Raw genomic sequence first — 17603 nt, 5'->3', positions numbered from 1 at the left:
CACACTGAGGAAGACAACATACTGATCAATATAATATAATATAATCTACACACTGAGGAAGACAACATGCTGATCAATATAATATAATATAATCCACACACTGAGGAAGACAACATACTGATCAATATAATATAATATAATCTACACACTGAGGAAGACAACATGCTGATCAATATAATATAATATAATATACACACTGAGGATGACAACATGCTGATCAATATAATATAATATAATCTACACACTGAGGAAGACAACATGCTGATCAATATAATATAATATAATATATACACTGAGGAAGACAACATGCTGATCAATATAATATAATATAATATATACACTGAGGAAGACAACATACTGATCAATATAATATAATATAATCTACACACTGAGGAAGACAACATGCTGATCAATATAATATAATATAATATATACACTGAGGAAGACAACATACTGATCAATATAATATAATATATACACTGAGGAAGACAACATGCTGATCAATATAATATATACACTGAGGAAGACAACATACTGATCAATATAATATAATATATACACTGAGGAAGACAACATACTGATCAATATAATATAATATAATATACACACTGAGGATGACAACATGCTGATCAATATAATATAATATAATCTACACACTGAGGAAGACAACATGCTGATCAATATAATATAATATAATATATACACTGAGGAAGACAACATGCTGATCAATATAATATAATATAATATATACACTGAGGAAGACAACATGCTGATCAATATAATATAATATAATCTACACACTGAGGAAGACAACATGCTGATCAATATAATATAATATAATATATACACTGAGGAAGACAACATACTGATCAATATAATATAATATAATATATACACTGATTAAGACAACATGCTGATCAATATAATATAATATATACACTGAGGAAGACACCATACTGATCAATATAATCTACACACTGAGGAAGACAACATACTGATCAATATAATATAATATACACACTGAGGATGACAACATGCTGATCAATATAATATAATCTACACACTGAGGAAGACAACATGCTGATCAATATAATATAATATAATATATACACTGAGGATGACAACATGCTGATCAATATAATATAATATAATCTACACACTGAGGAAGACAACATACTGATCAATATAATCTACACACTGAGGAAGACAACATACTGATCAATATAATATAATATAATATATACACTGAGGAAGACAACATGCTGATCAATATAATATAATATAATATATACACTGAGGAAGACAACATGCTGATCAATATAATATAATATAATATATACACTGAGGAAGACAACATACTGATCAATATAATATAATATAATATACTGAGGAAGACAACATACTGATCAATATAATATAATATAATATATACACTGAGGAAGACAACATGCTGATCAATATAATATAATCTACACACTGAGGAAGACAACATGCTGATCAATATAATATAATATAATATATACACTGAGGAAGACAACATGCTGATCAATATAATATAATATAATATATACACTGAGGAAGACAACATACTGATCAATATAATATAATATATACACTGAGGAAGACAACATACTGATCAATATAATATAATATAATATACACACTGAGGAAGACAACATACTGATCAATATAATATAATATAATATATACACTGAGGAAGACAACATGCTGATCAATATAATATAATATAATCTACACACTGAGGAAGACAACATGCTGATCAATATAATATAATATAATATACACACTGAGGAAGACAACATGCTGATCAATATAATATAATATACACACTGAGGAAGACAACATACTGATCAATATAATATAATATAATATATACACTGAGGAAGACAACATACTGATCAATATAATATAATATAATATATACACTGATTAAGACAACATGCTGATCAATATAATATAATATATACACTGAGGAAGACAACATACTGATCAATATAATATAATATATACACTGAGGAAGACAACATACTGATCAATATAATATAATATAATCTACACACTGAGGAAGACAACATACTGATTTTTTTCTATTGTTGGAAGACAATCAGTAGAAAGATGTTGGACCACAATGGAAATGGTTCTACTATAGTTTGATTGTAAATATACAGCAGTGTCTCTCATTAATTCATCCGTTCCAGTGCCCAGACGGTTCTGATGAGAAGAACTGTTTTGACTGCCAGCCGGGTAACTTCCACTGTGACACCAACCTGTGTATCTTCGAGACGTGGCACTGTGATGGCCAGGAGGACTGTCTGGATGGTAGTGACGAGAGAGACTGTTTGGGAGCTGTACCCAGGAAGGTACAGAAAAACATCATTTGATGAGTGCTTACATTTGTCCTACAGTTGAAGTTTGAAGGTTACATACACTCAGGTTGGGGTCATTGAAACTTGTTTTTCAACCACTCCACACATTTCTTGTTAACAGTTGGGACAGTTGGGACATCTACTTTGTTCATGACACAAACATAATTTTTCCAACAATTGTTTACAGATTATTTCACTAACTAGTAGTAGTGTGTTTATAATGTATTGTATTACTAGTAGTAGTGTGTTTTATAATGTGTTTTATAATGTATTGTATTACTAGTAGTAGTATGTTTATAATGTATTGTATTACTAGTAGTAGTATGTTTTATAATGTATTGTATTACTAGTAGTAGTATGTTTATAATGTGTTGTATTACTAGTAGTAGTATGTTTTATAATGTGTTGTATTACTAGTAGTAGTATGTTTATAATGTGTTTTATAATGTGTTGTATTACTAGTAGTAGTATGTTTTATAATGTATTGTATTACTAGTAGTAGTATGTTTATAATGTGTTTTATAATGTGTTGTATTACTAGTAGTAGTATGTTTATAATGTGTTGTATTACTAGTAGTAGTATGTTTTTATAATGTGTTGTATTACTAGTAGTAGTGTGTTTAGTAGTAGTATGTTTATAATGTTTTTATAATGTATTGTATTACTAGTAGTAGTATGTTTTATAATGTATTACTAGTAGTAGTATGTTTATAATGTGTTGTATTACTAGTAGTAGTATGTTTTATAATGTGTTTTACTAGTAATAGTATGTTTTATAATGTGTTTTATAATGTATTGTATTACTAGTAGTAGTATGTTTTATAATGTGTTGTTTACTAGTAGTAGTATGTTTATAATGTGTTTATTACTAGTAGTAGTATGTTTATAATGTATTGTATTACTAGTAGTAGTGTGTTTATAATGTGTTGTATTACTAGTAGTAGTATGTTTATAATGTGTTTTATAATGTATTGTATTACTAGTAGTAGTGTGTTTATAATGTATTGTATTACTAGTAGTAGTGTGTTTTATAATGTGTTTTATAATGTATTGTATTACTAGTAGTAGTATGTTTATAATGTATTGTATTACTAGTAGTAGTATGTTTTATAATGTATTGTATTACTAGTAGTAGTATGTTTATAATGTGTTGTATTACTAGTAGTAGTATGTTTTATAATGTGTTGTATTACTAGTAGTAGTATGTTTTATAATGTGTTGTATTACTAGTAGTAGTATGTTTTATAATGTGTTGTATTACTAGTAGTAGTATGTTTATAATGTGTTTTATAATGTGTTATATTACTAGTAGTAGTATGTTTTATAATGTGTTTTATTACTAGTAGTAGTATGTTTAATGTGTTTTATAATGTATTACTAGTAGTAGTATGTTTATAATGTGTTTTATTGTATTGTAGTAGTAGTGTGTTTTATAATGTGTTTTATAATGTATTACTAGTAGTAGTATGTTTTATAATGTATTGTATTACTAGTAGTAGTATGTTTATAATGTGTTTTATAATGTATTGTATTACTAGTAGTAGTATAAGTAGTAGTATTTTATAATGTATTGTATTAGTAGTAGTATGTATGTTTTATTATAGTAGTGTTTTATAATGTATTGTATTACTAGTAGTAGTATGTTTATAATGTGTTGTATTACTAGTAGTAGTATGTATTACTAGTAGTAGTATGTTTATAATGTGTTGTATTACTAGTAGTAGTATGTTTTATAATGTGTTGTATTACTAGTAGTAGTATGTTTATAATGTGTTTTATAATGTAGTATGTTTTATAATGTATTACTAGTAGTAGTATAATTTTATAATAGTGTTTTATAATGTATTGTATTACTAGTAGTAGTAGTTTTAGTATAGTGTGTGTTTTATAATGTATTGTATTACTAGTAGTAGTAGTGTTTATAATGTATTGTATTACTAGTAGTAGTATGTTTATAATGTGTTTTATAATGTGTTTTATAATGTGTTTTATAATGTAATAGTAGTAGTATGTTTATAATGTGTTGTATTACTAGTAGTAGTATGTTTTATAATGTGTTTAGTAGTAGTATATAATGTATTGTATTACTAGTAGTAGTATGTTTTATAATGTGTTGTATTACTAGTAGTAGTATGTTTATAGTGTTGTATTACTAGTAGTAGTATGTTTATAATGTGTTGTATTACTAGTAGTAGTATGTTTTATAATGTGTTGTATTACTAGTAGTAGTATGTTTTATAATGTGTTGTATTACTAGTAGTAGTATGTTTTATAATGTGTTGTATTACTAGTAGTAGTATGTTTATAATGTGTTTTATAATGTGTTATATTACTAGTAGTAGTATGTTTTATAATGTGTTTTATTACTGTCTGTATTGTTTCAAGGTGATCACTGCTGCCCTGATTGGTTCTCTGGTCTGTGGCCTCCTCCTTGTCATCGCTCTGGGCTGTGCCTTCAAACTCTACTCCCTCCGGACAAGAGAGTACAGGTAGGAGGATTTCATCTATCTCTGGTTCTCTCTCTCTCTCTCTCTCTCTCTTTCTGTCTCTGTCTCTCCCTCCCTCCCTTTGATTGGATTTTGAGTTTATTATCTCCCCCTTATTCATCACTGAGAGAGAGAGAGAGAAATAGAGGGGACAAACAGCTTTAATCTGACCCCTGCTATGAATCTAGCCCATTACTGCTGGGTGGTTAGCCGCTACGCTCAGCTCCCATTTCCCACGGGTGGGCTGTTAGCATGGTGGCTCAGTTAGCGGTATGCTACTCTGCTGGTGCTATGCTGGTGCCCTACTAATCCAGACACCATGTAAGTCCCTTCAACTCCTCTCAGCTCTGTGTGTGTAAACTGATCATGCTTGGCCTGGTCCCGCAGTGTGGAACTGTAGAGAGGAGAGAGATGATAGAGAGATGGTAGAGAGAGAGAGAGGGGGAGAGTTGGGGAGAGAGAGAGAGAGAGAGGGAGAGAGAGAGAGAGACAGAGAGAGAGAGAGAGAGATGGGGAGAAAGAGAGAGAGAGAGAGAGAGGGGAGGGAGAGCGAGAGAGAGAGAGAGAGAGATGGGGAGACAGAAAGAGAGAGAGAGAGAGAGAGGGGAGGGAGGGAGAGAGAGAGCAAGATGTGGAGACAGAAAGAGAGAGATGATGGGAGACAGAAAGAGAGAGAGAGAGAGAGAGAGAGGGAGGGAGGGAGAGAGAGAGAGAGAGATGTGGAGACAGAAAGAGAGAGATGGGGAGACAGAAAGAGAGAGAGAGAGAGACAGAGAGAGAGAGATGTGGTGTATAATTAGAAGTAGGAATTAGTAGCTGGTTAATTGTATCTGCCTGGCTCTGCACAGTCTGACCTGTCATGACTCACTATATTGATCTACTGATGTGTGAGATACAGAGAGAGAGAGTTTGCGAGGAGAACAAATACAAATTCCATCTAGACACCGTTGCCCTAGAAAACTATACATACCTCGTTCTAAACATCAGCGCCACCGGTAACTTCCACAAAGCTGTGATCTGAGAGACAAGGCAAGAAGGGCCTTATAGGCCATCAAAAGGAACATAAAATTCAACATACCAATTAGGATCTGGCTAAAAAATACTTGAATCAGTCACAGTGTCACGGTGCTTTTGCCCTGCAGCAGAGTTCTTTAGGACCTCGGTGTAACAAGGGCCTTGCCGTGCGGCCCTACCAACACTCCTATTTATCACTTTAACCTATAACCAGGGTCACTTTCTGTTCAGTGAGAGTGTCAAAGGCATTTGCTCTCCAGATCGTTAATCTGGTCTAGTTGTCAAAGTTTCAAGCTTTTATTAAGTCACTCTGTTTTTTGTCTTATACACATCATTACAATTCAATGGTTCTACAGTTTCTCAATACAACAATAATGCTCAATCAATCCTTAATGCTTTAAGCTATGCCAGATAATATTGCAAAACTTTAAATGCGTTATCACTTCTAACAATATTGACTAAATAGCAAAAATAGTTCAATTACGTTAAATGCTCAGCCCCTTGGTCACTTTCCTGTAATTGGTATTCTCACAGCACTGACGCTAGATTCAATTCCAATATCTCTATACACTTCCAACTCTGTGTATAGACTCAATATATTGTAACCGGTACTTGGCTGTGTCCTTGTATTGCCAATCACATCTGTACCTGATGTCTCACTGTGTGACTGCCGCTTTGTCTGTGATCAAGAGGTGTCTAGACCCCTGTGTTTCGGAGACTCAGTCTCGGGGTCACAAAGTTCAACCAGGTAGCTTCAGATAGTGATCAAGAAGTACTCTAGGCAAAATGTCCCGTTTCCAAATATTGTTCTAGTCTAACAAAAACCAGGTAGCTTCAGATAGTGAAAGAGGTTTAGACCCCTGTGTTGATCCTCCATTTGAAGTTCAACCAGGTAGCTTCAGATAGTGATCATACTGTCTTATGATCTCTGTGTTTTATATACTCAGTCTCAGGGTCAAAGTTCAACCAGGCCCTGTAGACCAATAAGTAACCTTAGGCCTGATGTGTTAAACAAAAAGGAAGCTGCCTAGTATTACCTGTTTCCTCCAAGGTCATGTACTACTGACTCTCACATTGCTGTTCTCTGTTATTACCATTTAAGGTCATGTACTACTGACTCTCACATTGCTGCTTCCTGTTATTACCATTTAAGGTCATGTACTACTGACTCTCACATTGCTGCTTCCTGTTATTACCATTTAAGGTCATGTACTACTGACTCCCACATTCCTGTTATTACCATTTAAGGTCATGTACTACTGACTCTCACATTGCTGCTTCCTGTTATTACCATTTAAGGTCATGTACTACTGACTCCCACATTCCTGTTATTACCATTTAAGGTCATGTACTACTGACTCCCACATTCCTGTTATTACCATTTAAGGTCATGTACTACTGACTCCCACATTCCTGTTATTACCCTTTAAGGTCATGTACTACTGACACCCACATTCCTATTATTACCATTTAAGGTCATGTACTACTGACTCTCACATTGCTGCTTCCTGTTATTACCATTTAAGGTCATGTACTACTGACTCTCACATTGCTGCTTCCTGTTATTACCATTTAAGGTCATGTACTACTGACTCTCACATTGCTGCTTCCTGTTATTACCATTTAAGGTCATGTACTACTGACTCTCACATTGCTGCTTCCTGTTATTACCATTTAAGGTCATGTACTACTGCCTCTCACATTGCTGCTTCCTATTATTACCATTTAAGGTCATGTACTACTGACTCTCACATTGCTGCTTCCTGTTATTACCATTTAAGGTCATGTACTACTGACTCTCACATTGCTGCTTCCTGTTATTACCATTTAAGGTCATGTACTACTGCCTCTCACATTGCTGCTTCCTATTATTACCATTTAAGGTCATGTACTACTGACTCTCACATTGCTGCTTCCGTGTTACTGTTGGCTGATTCTACTCAATGATACCAGCTGGTTGTTTCTACCACTGGAGGTGGCGTAGGTGGTATGTCAAGCGTCAGCTGGGAGAAGTCTATGATAGGTATCTCCTCGGCTTCCCCCTGTTGTCCAGTTTCTGCAGGTGCGGTCCGTGGTTCCATGAGGTCCCGTGAATGCCCTGTGTTGTTGTCCCCATTGCTTGATGGAGTGGGCAGATTCTTTACATCTCTTGTAACAATAGAGCCCATTGCCTTTATGGTTGTGAGGTCTGGGGTCCAGCTCACCAACCGAGACTTTACAATATGGGACAAACACCAAATTGAGACTCTGCATGCAGAGTTCTGCAAAAATATCCTCCGTCTACAATGTAAAACACTAAATAATGCATGCAGAGCAGAAAAGAGCCGTTAAATTCTACAACCACCTAAAAGGAAGCGATTCACAAACTTTCCATAACAAAGCCATCACCTACAGAGAGATGAACCTGGAGAAAGTCCCCTAAGCAAGCTGGTCCTGGGGCTCTGTTCACAAACACAAACACACCCTACAGAGCCCCAGGACAGCAGCACAATTAGACCCAACCAAATCATGAGAAAACAAAAAGATAATTACTTGAGACATTGGAAAGAATTAACAAAAAAACAGAGCAAACTAGAATGCTATTTGGCCCTACACAGAGAGTACACAGCGGCAGAATACCTGACCACTGTGACTGACCCAAACTTAAGGAAAGCTTTGACTATGTACAGACTCAGTGAGCATAGCCTTGCTATTGAGAAAGGCCGCCGTAGGCAGACATGGCTCTCAAGAGAAGACAGGCTATGTGCTCACTGCCCACAAAATGAGGTGGAAACTGAGCTGCACTTCCTAACCTCCTGCCCAATGTATGACCATATTAGAGAGACATATTTCCCTCAGATTACACAGATCCACAAAGAATTAGAAAACAAACCCAATTTTGATAAACTCCCATATCTACTGGGTGAAATACCACAGTGTGCCATCACAGCAGCAAGATTTGTGACCTGTTGCCACAAGAAAAGGGCAACCAGTGAACACACACCATTGTAAATACAACCCATATTTATGCTTATATATTTTATCTTGTGTCCTTTAACCATTTGTACATTGTTAAAACACTGTATATATATAATATGACATTTGTAATGTCTTTATTGTTTTGAAACTTCTGTATGTGTAATGTTTACTGTTAATTTGTATTGTTTATTTCACTTTATATATTCACTTTATATATTATCTACCTCACTTGCTTTGGAAATGTTAACACATGTTTCCCATGACAATAAAGCCCTTGAATTGAATTGAGAGAGAGAGAGAGAGAGAGACAGACAGAGAGAGAGAGAGAGACAGAGAGAGAGAGAGAGAGAGAGACAGAGAGAGAGGAGAGAGAGAGAGAGAGAGAGAGAGAGAGAGAGAGAGAGAGAGACAGAGAGAGAGAGAGAGAGAGAGACAGAGAGAGAGAGAGAGAGAGAGAGAGAGAGAGAGAGAGAGAGAGAGAGAGAGAGAGACAGAGAGGAGAGAGAGAGACAGAGAGAGAGAGAGAGAGAGAGAGAGAGAGAGAGAGAGAGAGAGAGAGAGACAGAGAGAGAGAGAGAGAGACAGAGAGAGACAGAGAGAGAGAGAGAGAGAGAGAGAGAGAGAGAGAGAGAGAGAGAGAGAGAGAGGATGTTTTGTGGTTCTGTAAAGATTTCCTATAACTGTGTTTTCCCGGGTTCAGTCCCTCAGAGGTTACAGTTGTAGGATGTGTCCCAAATGACAACCTATTCACTCTTTAGTGCACTACTTTTGACCAGGGCCCATAGGCACTATTTAGGGAATAGGGTGCCATTTGGGATTGTGACGTATAAAGTTCAGAGGTCAAAAGGCTGTGCACCCGTTAACTTCCCTGGGGTTTATTACTAATCTGTTGACAGAGAGGGAAGAGGAAGTGAGACATCCCACTATTCTTCTGGTTCATATACAGTCAGTGAACTAAGCAGACCAAACCCCAGCTGCTAATTCATTGGTGTCTATGGGAGAGCCCCTTAAGCAGACCAAACCCCAGCTGCTAATTCATTGGTGTCTATGGGAGAGCCCCTTAAGCAGACCAAACCCCAGCTGCTAATTCATTGGTGTCTATGGGAGAGCCCCTTAAGCAGACCAGACCCCAGCTGCTAATTCATTGGTTTCTATGGTTTCTATGGGAGCCCCTTAAGCAGACCAGACCCCAGCTGCTAATTCATTGGTGTCTATGGGAGAGCCCCTTAGAGCCCTAATTCATTAAGAGCAGACCAAACCCCAGCTGCTAATTCATTGGTGCACTATGGGAGAGCCCCTATGGGAGAGCCCCTTAAGCAGACCAGACCCCAGCTGCTAATTCATTGGTGTCTATGGGAGAGCCCCTTAAGCAGACCAGACCCCAGCTGCTAATTCATTGGTGTCTATGGGAGAGCCCCTTAAGCAGACCAGACCCCAGCTGCTAATTCATTGGTTTCTATGGGAGAGCCCCTTAAGCAGACCAGACCAGATCTTTTTTATTCATTTTTTAAACAGCCTGAGTGGGACATCTTCATGCATCCACCATCTTTGATATTGATTGACTGTGACAGTCAAGGGAAGGATGTGAAAGATGCTAGAATACCAAATCAAATGTATTGATAAAGCCCTTCATACATCAGCTGATATCTACTATATCTGCTGCTACTATATCTACTGCTACTATATCTGGTGGTACTATATCTGCTGCTACTATATCAAATCAAATGTATTGATAAAGCCCTTCATACATCAGCTGATATCTCAAAGTGCTGTACAGAAACCCAGCCTAAAACCCCAAACAGCAAGCAATGCAGGTGTAGAAGCACGGTGGCTAGGAAAAACTCCCTAGAAAGGCCAAAACCGAGGAAGAAACCTAGAGAGGAACCAGGCTATGTGGGGTTGCCAGTCCTCTTCTGGCTGTGCCTTGTGGAGATCATAACAGAACATGGCCAAGATGTTCAAATGTTCATAAATGACCAACATGGTAAAATAATAATAATCACAGGCAGAACAGGTCAGGGTTCCATAGCTGCAGGCAGAACAGTTGAAACTGGAGCAGCAGCATGGCCAGGTGGACTGGGGACAGCAAGGAGTCATCATGCCAGGTAGTCCTGGGGCATGGTCCTAGGGCTCAGGTCCTCCGAGAGAAAGAAAGAGAGAATTAGAGAGAGCATACTTAAATTCACACAGGACACCGGATAGGACAGGAGAAGTACTCCAGGTATAACAAACTAACCCTAGCCCCCCGACACATAAACTACTGCAGCATAAATACTGGAGGCTGAGACAGGAGGGGTCAGGAGACACTCATATCTCTCTCTCTCTCTCTCTCTCTCTCTCCTCTCTCCCTCTCTCTCTCTCTCTCTCTCTCTCTCTCTCTCTCTCTCTCTCTCTCTCCCTCTCTCTCCTCTCTCTCTCTCTCTCTCTCTCTAGAGCATTTGAGACCCAGATGACCCGTCTGGAGGCGGAGTTTGTTCAGAGAGAGGCTCCGCCCTCCTATGGTCAGCTGATCGCCCAGGGCCTCATCCCTCCGGTGGAGGACTTCCCTGTGTACAACCCCACTCAGGTAACGTCAGGTTTCACTGCTACAGTCTCCGTATTATAGATACATTATCATTACAACCCCACTCAGGTAATGTCTGGTTTCACTGCTACAGTCTCCGTATTATAGATACATTATCATTACAACCCCACTCAGGTAATGTCTGGTTTCACTGCTACAGTCTCCGTATTATAGATACATTATCATTACAACCCCACTCAGGTAACGTCTGGTTTCACTGCTACAGTCTCCGTATTATAGATACATTATCATTACAACCCCACTCAGGTAACGTCTGGTTTCACTGCTACAGTCTCCGTATTATAGATACATTATCATTACAACCCCACTCAGGTAACGTCTGGTTTCACTGCTACAGTCTCCGTATTATAGATACATTATCATTACAACCCCACTCAGGTAATGTCTGGTTTCACTGCTACAGTCTCCGTATTATAGATACATTATCATTACAACCCCACTCAGGTAATGTCTGGTTTCACTGCTACAGTCCGTGATAAATTATTTACACCACAGACTGTCTGGATGTCCTGTTGTAAAGTTTACACCACAGACTGTAGTGGATATCCCTGTTGTAAAGTTTACACCACAGACTGTAGTGAATGTCCCTGTTGTAAAGTTTACACCACAGACTGTAGTGGATGTCCTTGTTGTAAAGTTTACACCACAGACTGTAGTGGATATCCCTGTTGTAAAGTTTACACCACAGACTGTAGTGGATGTCCCTGTTGTAAAGTTTACACCACAGACTGTAGTGGATGTCCCTGTTGTAAAGTTTACACCACAGACTGTAGTGGATATCCCTGTTGTAAATTTGACACCACAGACTGTAGCAGAGATCTGGGTGGATATCCCTGTTGTAAAGTTTACACCACAGACTGTAGTGGATGTCCCTGTTGTAAAGTTTACACCACAGACTGTAGTGGATACCCCTTGTTAAATTTGACACCACAGACTGTAGCAAATATCTGGGTGGATATCCCTGTTGTAAAGTTTACACCACAGACTGTAGTGGATGTCCCTGTTATAAAGTTTACACCACAGACTGTAGCAGAGATCTGGGTGGATATCCCTGTTGTAAAGTTTACACCACAGACTGTAGTGGATGTCCCTGTTGTAAAGTTTACACCACAGACTGTAGTGGATGTCCCTGTTGTAAAGTTTACACCACAGACTGTTGTGGATATCCCTGTTGTAAAGTTTACACCACAGACTGTAGTGGATATCCCTGTTGTAAAGTTTACACCACAGACTGTAGTGGATATCCATGTTATAAAGTTTACACCACAGACTGTAGTGGATGTCCCTGTTGTAAAGTTTACGCCACCGACTGTAGTGGACCCCTGACTGTAGTGGACATCCCTGTTGTAAAGTTGACACCACAGACTGTAGTGGATATCCCTGTTGTAAAGTTTACACCACAGACTGTAGTGGATGTCCCTGTTGTAAAGTTTACACCACAGACTGTAGTGGATATCCCTGTTGTAAAGTTTACACCACAGACTGTAGTGGATGTCCCTGTTGTAAAGTTTACATCACAGACTGTAGTGGATATCCCTGTTGTAAAGTTGACATCACAGACTGTAGTGGATGTCCCTGTTGTAAAGTTTACACCACAGACTGTAGTGGATATCCCTGTTGTAAAGTTTACACCACAGACTGTAGTGGATATCCCTGTTGTAAAGTTTACACCACAGACTGTAGTGGATATCCCTGTTGTAAAGTTTACACCACAGACTGTAGTGGATATCCCTGTTGTAAAGTTGACATCACACAGACTGTAGTGGATATCCCTGTTGTAAAGTTGACACCACAGACTGTAGTGGATATCCCTGTTGTAAAGTTGACACCACAGACTGTAGTGGATATCCCTGTTGTAAAGTTTACACCACAGACTGTAGTGGATATCCCTGTTGTAAAGTTGACATCACAGACTGTAGTGGATATCCCTGTTGTAAAGTTGACACCACAGACTGTAGCTCTCGTAGCAGCTGGGTTCTGCCTGTCTGCCTGTGTTCTGATGGTGTGAATATCTAATACTGTAGCTACTCTCTTGGTTAAGATCTATTTCTGACGGGAGAGATCTGAGTGTTACCATGACAACGGGTTAACAAATGATTGACAGCTTTGATGGTCTTGCTGACGAGTTCTCCCTCCCTCCCTCCCTCCCTCCCTCCCTCCCTCCCTCCCTCCCTCCCTCCCTCCCTCCCTCCCTCCCTCCCTCCCTCCCTCCCTCCCTCCCTCCCTCCCTCCCTCCCTCCCTCCCTCCCTCCCTCCCTCCCTCCCTCCCTCCCTCCCTCCCTCCCTCTACCTACCCCCCTCCCTCCCCCTCCCTCCCTCCCTCCCTCCCTCCCTCCCTCCCTCCCTCCCTCCCCCTCCCTCCCTCCTCTCCCTCCCTCCCTCCCCTCCCATCCTCTCCCTCCCATCCCCTCCTCTCCCTCCCTCCCCTCATCCAGGCCTCCATGCTCCAGAACATCCGTACAGCGATGCGGAGGCAGATCAGAAGACACTCCTCCCGCCGGGCCACGTCACACCGCCGCCTGGGGCGCCTTTGGAACCGTCTTTTCCACGGAGGGACCCGTCTCCGCGGCCAGATCCCACTCCTCACACCCCCCGGGTCTCAGGTGGCTCTGGGCCTGCACTCCTACCACACCTCGGAGGGACCTGGAGCCAGGGCTGGGGATGGAGGTGGCGGGGCGGGCATGGTGGGAGGCATGGCGGGCATGGGACCAGCAAGGACCCCCTCCCGCTGCTCTGCAGCAGCAGTAGGCTTCGCCCTGCATGCCCACACCCAGGCCCTGTCACAGTCCCAGTCCTCCCACCCCTCCTTGGAGTCTCCCCACTCCCCACCCTCCCCTCTGACAGTGAACCATCCGAGGGGTCTCCTTGTTCCCCAGAGAGCCCGGGTAGCAGGTTTAGGTTGCCCCTCAGCGAGCTCTCCACCCCTGGGCAGCAGAGTGACTCATTAACGTCTGCCCCCAGCATACTGAGCCAGCAGTGCCCCCTAGAGGGCAGCACATGTCATTACACTCGCCGGGCCTCCAGGAAGCTGGTCTTGGGGCTGGCTGCCAACCTGAGAGGGGTGGCTCTACGACGCTACTCCCCCATGGGGCTCACCTCCCCCATTACTCCCCCTGTCCTTCCCCCTCCAGACTCCCAGCTGCCCTGCCACCACCCCCTGACCTCCCCCCAGACGTCATCCCCCTCGGGGTCTTCAGACGACAGTCAGAGGTTCCATGCCCTGGAAGTGCCAACCCGGGAGAGGAGGAGGAGGAGGGGTATAGGGGTGCCTAATGGACTGAACACCAGCAGCAGTGAGGAAGAGGAGGAGGAGGAGGATAGAGATGAGACTCTACTGATCTGCTAGTATGAAGGAGCTGCCTTGACCATGTGGCAATAGACAGACAGACAGACAGACAGACAGACAGACAGACAGACAGACAGACAGACAGACAGACAGACAGACAGACAGACAGACAGACAGACAGACAGACAGACAGACAGACAGACACAGAGAGCTGTAGACTCTGTCTCTCTGGCTGAAACACAGAGAGACTCTGTCTCTCTGGCTGAAACACAGAGAGCTGTAGGCTCTGTCTCTCTGGCTGAAACACAGAGACTCTCTGGCTGAAACACAGACTGCAGGCTCTGTCTCTCTGGCTGAAACACAGAGAGCTGTAGACTGTCTCTCTGGCTGAAACACAGAGAGCTGTAGACTCTGTCTCTCTGGCTGAAACACAGAGAGCTGTAGGCTCTGTCTCTCTGGCTGAAACACAGAGAGCTGTAGGCTCTGTCTCTCTGGCTGAAACACAGAGAGCTGTAGGCTCTGTCTCTCTGGCTGAAACACAGAGAGCTGTAGACTCTGTCTCTCTGGCTGAAACACAGAGAGCTGTAGACTCTGTCTCTCTGGCTGAAACACAGAGAGCTGAGACTCTGTCTCTCTGGCTGAAACACAGAGAGCTGGACTCTGTCTCTCTGAATAAAACACTGAATAATGGGACAGTGGATGATCTCAGAGCAGCACAATGATTTCAGTCCTCCCTCCACCCCCTCTATCTGCTCATCCCTCCATCCATGCCTTACCAGAGATCTACAGCTGAGGGCTGTACATCAGCCTGTCTACTGACTCTGACTCAGTCACTCTGACTCAGTCACACATACTCAGTCACACTGACTCAATCACACTGACTCAATCACACTAACTCAGTCACAGAGACTCAATCACACATACTCAGTCACACTGACTCAATCACACTGACTCAATCACACTAACTCAGTCACAGAGACTCAATCACACAGACTCAGTAACAGAGACTCAATCACACTGACTCAATCACACAGACTCAATCACACTAACTCAGTCACTCTGACTCAATCACACAGACTCAGTAACAGAGACTCAATCACACTGACTCAATCACACAGACTCAATCACACTAACTCAGTCACTCTGACTCAGTCACACAGACTCAGTCACAGAGACTCAATCACACTGACTCAATCACACTGACTCAATCACTGACTCAGTAACACAGACTCAATCACACTAACTCAGTCACTCTGACTCAGTCACACTAACTCAGTCACAGAGACTCAATCACACTGACTCAATCACACTGACTCAGTAACACAGACTCAATCACACTAACTCAGTCACTCTGACTCATATCACCATCGTCTGTTTTTGTAAAAGTTGTCAGTGAGGTAAAACACAAAACAGAGAATGACATCACCAGCTGGATCACTTGAAGTGATGAACAAGATGTAACATAAGAAGAAGATGTTTTGAGGAAGTTGTGAAATGGAATGTTATGATGAATGTGATGTCTGACTGTTATCATAGATGTTTAAGCAGTGGCCTATCTTGGTACCCTCTCTAGACGATGGTTGGATCACAGGCAGTGGAAGGGGTGTCTACTCGGTCACAGTGGCCGGGTCACAAATGGTAACCTATTCCCTATATAGTGCACTACTTCTGGCCAGAGCTCTATGGGGTAGGTTATAGGTAATGGTTAGAGAACATAGCTCTATGGGGTAGGCTATATGGCATGGTTAGAGAACAGAGCTCTATGGGGTAGGCTATAGGGCATGGTTAGAGAACAGAGCTCTATGGTGTAGACTATAGGGCATGGTTAGAGAACAGAGCTCTATGGGGTAGACTATAGGGCGTGGTTAGAGAACAGAGCTCTATGGGGTAGACTATAGGGCATGGTTAGAGAAAAGAGCTCTATGGGGTAGGCTATGCTGTGCTGTGGAGACCGCTCAGGGATGGTACAGAAATCACACATATCTTTCCTATCGGTTGTTACTGAAAGGCCTTCTGGGATGCATCTGAAATGGCACTCCCTTTACAGCACAATACTTCTGAACGGAGCCTCACTAACCTTGGTCTAAGACTTACCCCATATGGCTCTGGGCAACATGAGGGCACTACATAGACAACACAGGGGCCATTTGGGACACATTCTGAACGGAGCCTCACTAACCTTGGTCTAAGACTTACCCCATATGGCTCTGGGCAACATGAGGGCACTACATAGACAACACAGGGGCCATTTGGGACACATTCTAGGACAACAGTTGGTAATGATGGAGAGACAGACGGCAGGAATAAAGGTCATGTTGGTTCAGCAGGAAGTCCTCTGGTGTTTAATTAAGGTCATGTTGGTTCAGCAGGAAGTCCTCTGGTGTTTAATTAAGGTCATGTTGGTTCAGCAGGAAGTCCTCTGGTGTTTAATTAAGGTCATGTTGGTTCAGCAGGAAGTCCTCTGGTGTTTAATAAACGTCATGTTGGTACAGCAGGAAGTCCTCTGGTGTTTAATTAAGGTCATGTTGGTACAGCAGATAAACAGCTAATGCTAGCCAGATCAACAACTAATGCTAGCCAGATCAACAACTAATGCTAGCCAGATCAATAACTAATGCTAGCCAGATCAACAACTAATGCTAGCCAGATCAATAACTAATGCTAGCCAGATCAATAACTAATGCTAGCCAGATCAACAACTAATGCTAGCCAGATCAACAACTAATGCTAGCCAGATCAAGATCAACAACTAACTCAATAATGCTAGCCAGATCAATAACTAATGCTAGCCAGATCAACAACTAATGCTAGCCAGATCAACAGCTAATGCTAGCCAGATCAACAACTAATGCTAGCCAGATCAGCCAGATCAACAACTAATGCTAGCC

At 41.1% G+C, this 17603-nt stretch overlaps 1 protein-coding gene and 1 long non-coding RNA gene across 2 annotated transcripts; both read left to right on the top strand.

The window, feature by feature from the left end:
• Window positions 1–2219: 2219 nt before the first annotated feature.
• On the top strand, window positions 2220–14775 carry LOC121838664 (low-density lipoprotein receptor-related protein 3-like; the record flags this gene model as incomplete). Its single annotated transcript, XM_042317557.1, is given in 5 exon segments — window positions 2220–2381; window positions 4773–4876; window positions 11279–11411; window positions 13865–14272; window positions 14362–14775. Coding segments are annotated over 5 exon segments (1221 nt in total), but the record flags the coding sequence as incomplete, so codon positions are not given.
• A 2199-nt stretch (window positions 14776–16974) lies between these two features.
• Window positions 16975–17209, top strand: LOC121845721. Its single transcript, XR_006082746.1, has 2 exons — window positions 16975–17024; window positions 17067–17209. It is a non-coding gene; the product is annotated as an uncharacterized LOC121845721 (long non-coding RNA).
• The last annotated feature ends 394 nt before the right edge of the window (window positions 17210–17603 follow it).

The sequence above is a fragment of the Oncorhynchus tshawytscha genome, unplaced genomic scaffold, assembly GCF_018296145.1.
Source record: "Oncorhynchus tshawytscha isolate Ot180627B unplaced genomic scaffold, Otsh_v2.0 Un_contig_1806_pilon_pilon, whole genome shotgun sequence".
Taxonomy (NCBI): Eukaryota; Metazoa; Chordata; class Actinopteri; order Salmoniformes; family Salmonidae; genus Oncorhynchus; species Oncorhynchus tshawytscha.
This window is presented reverse-complemented; position numbering and strand designations above follow the sequence as displayed.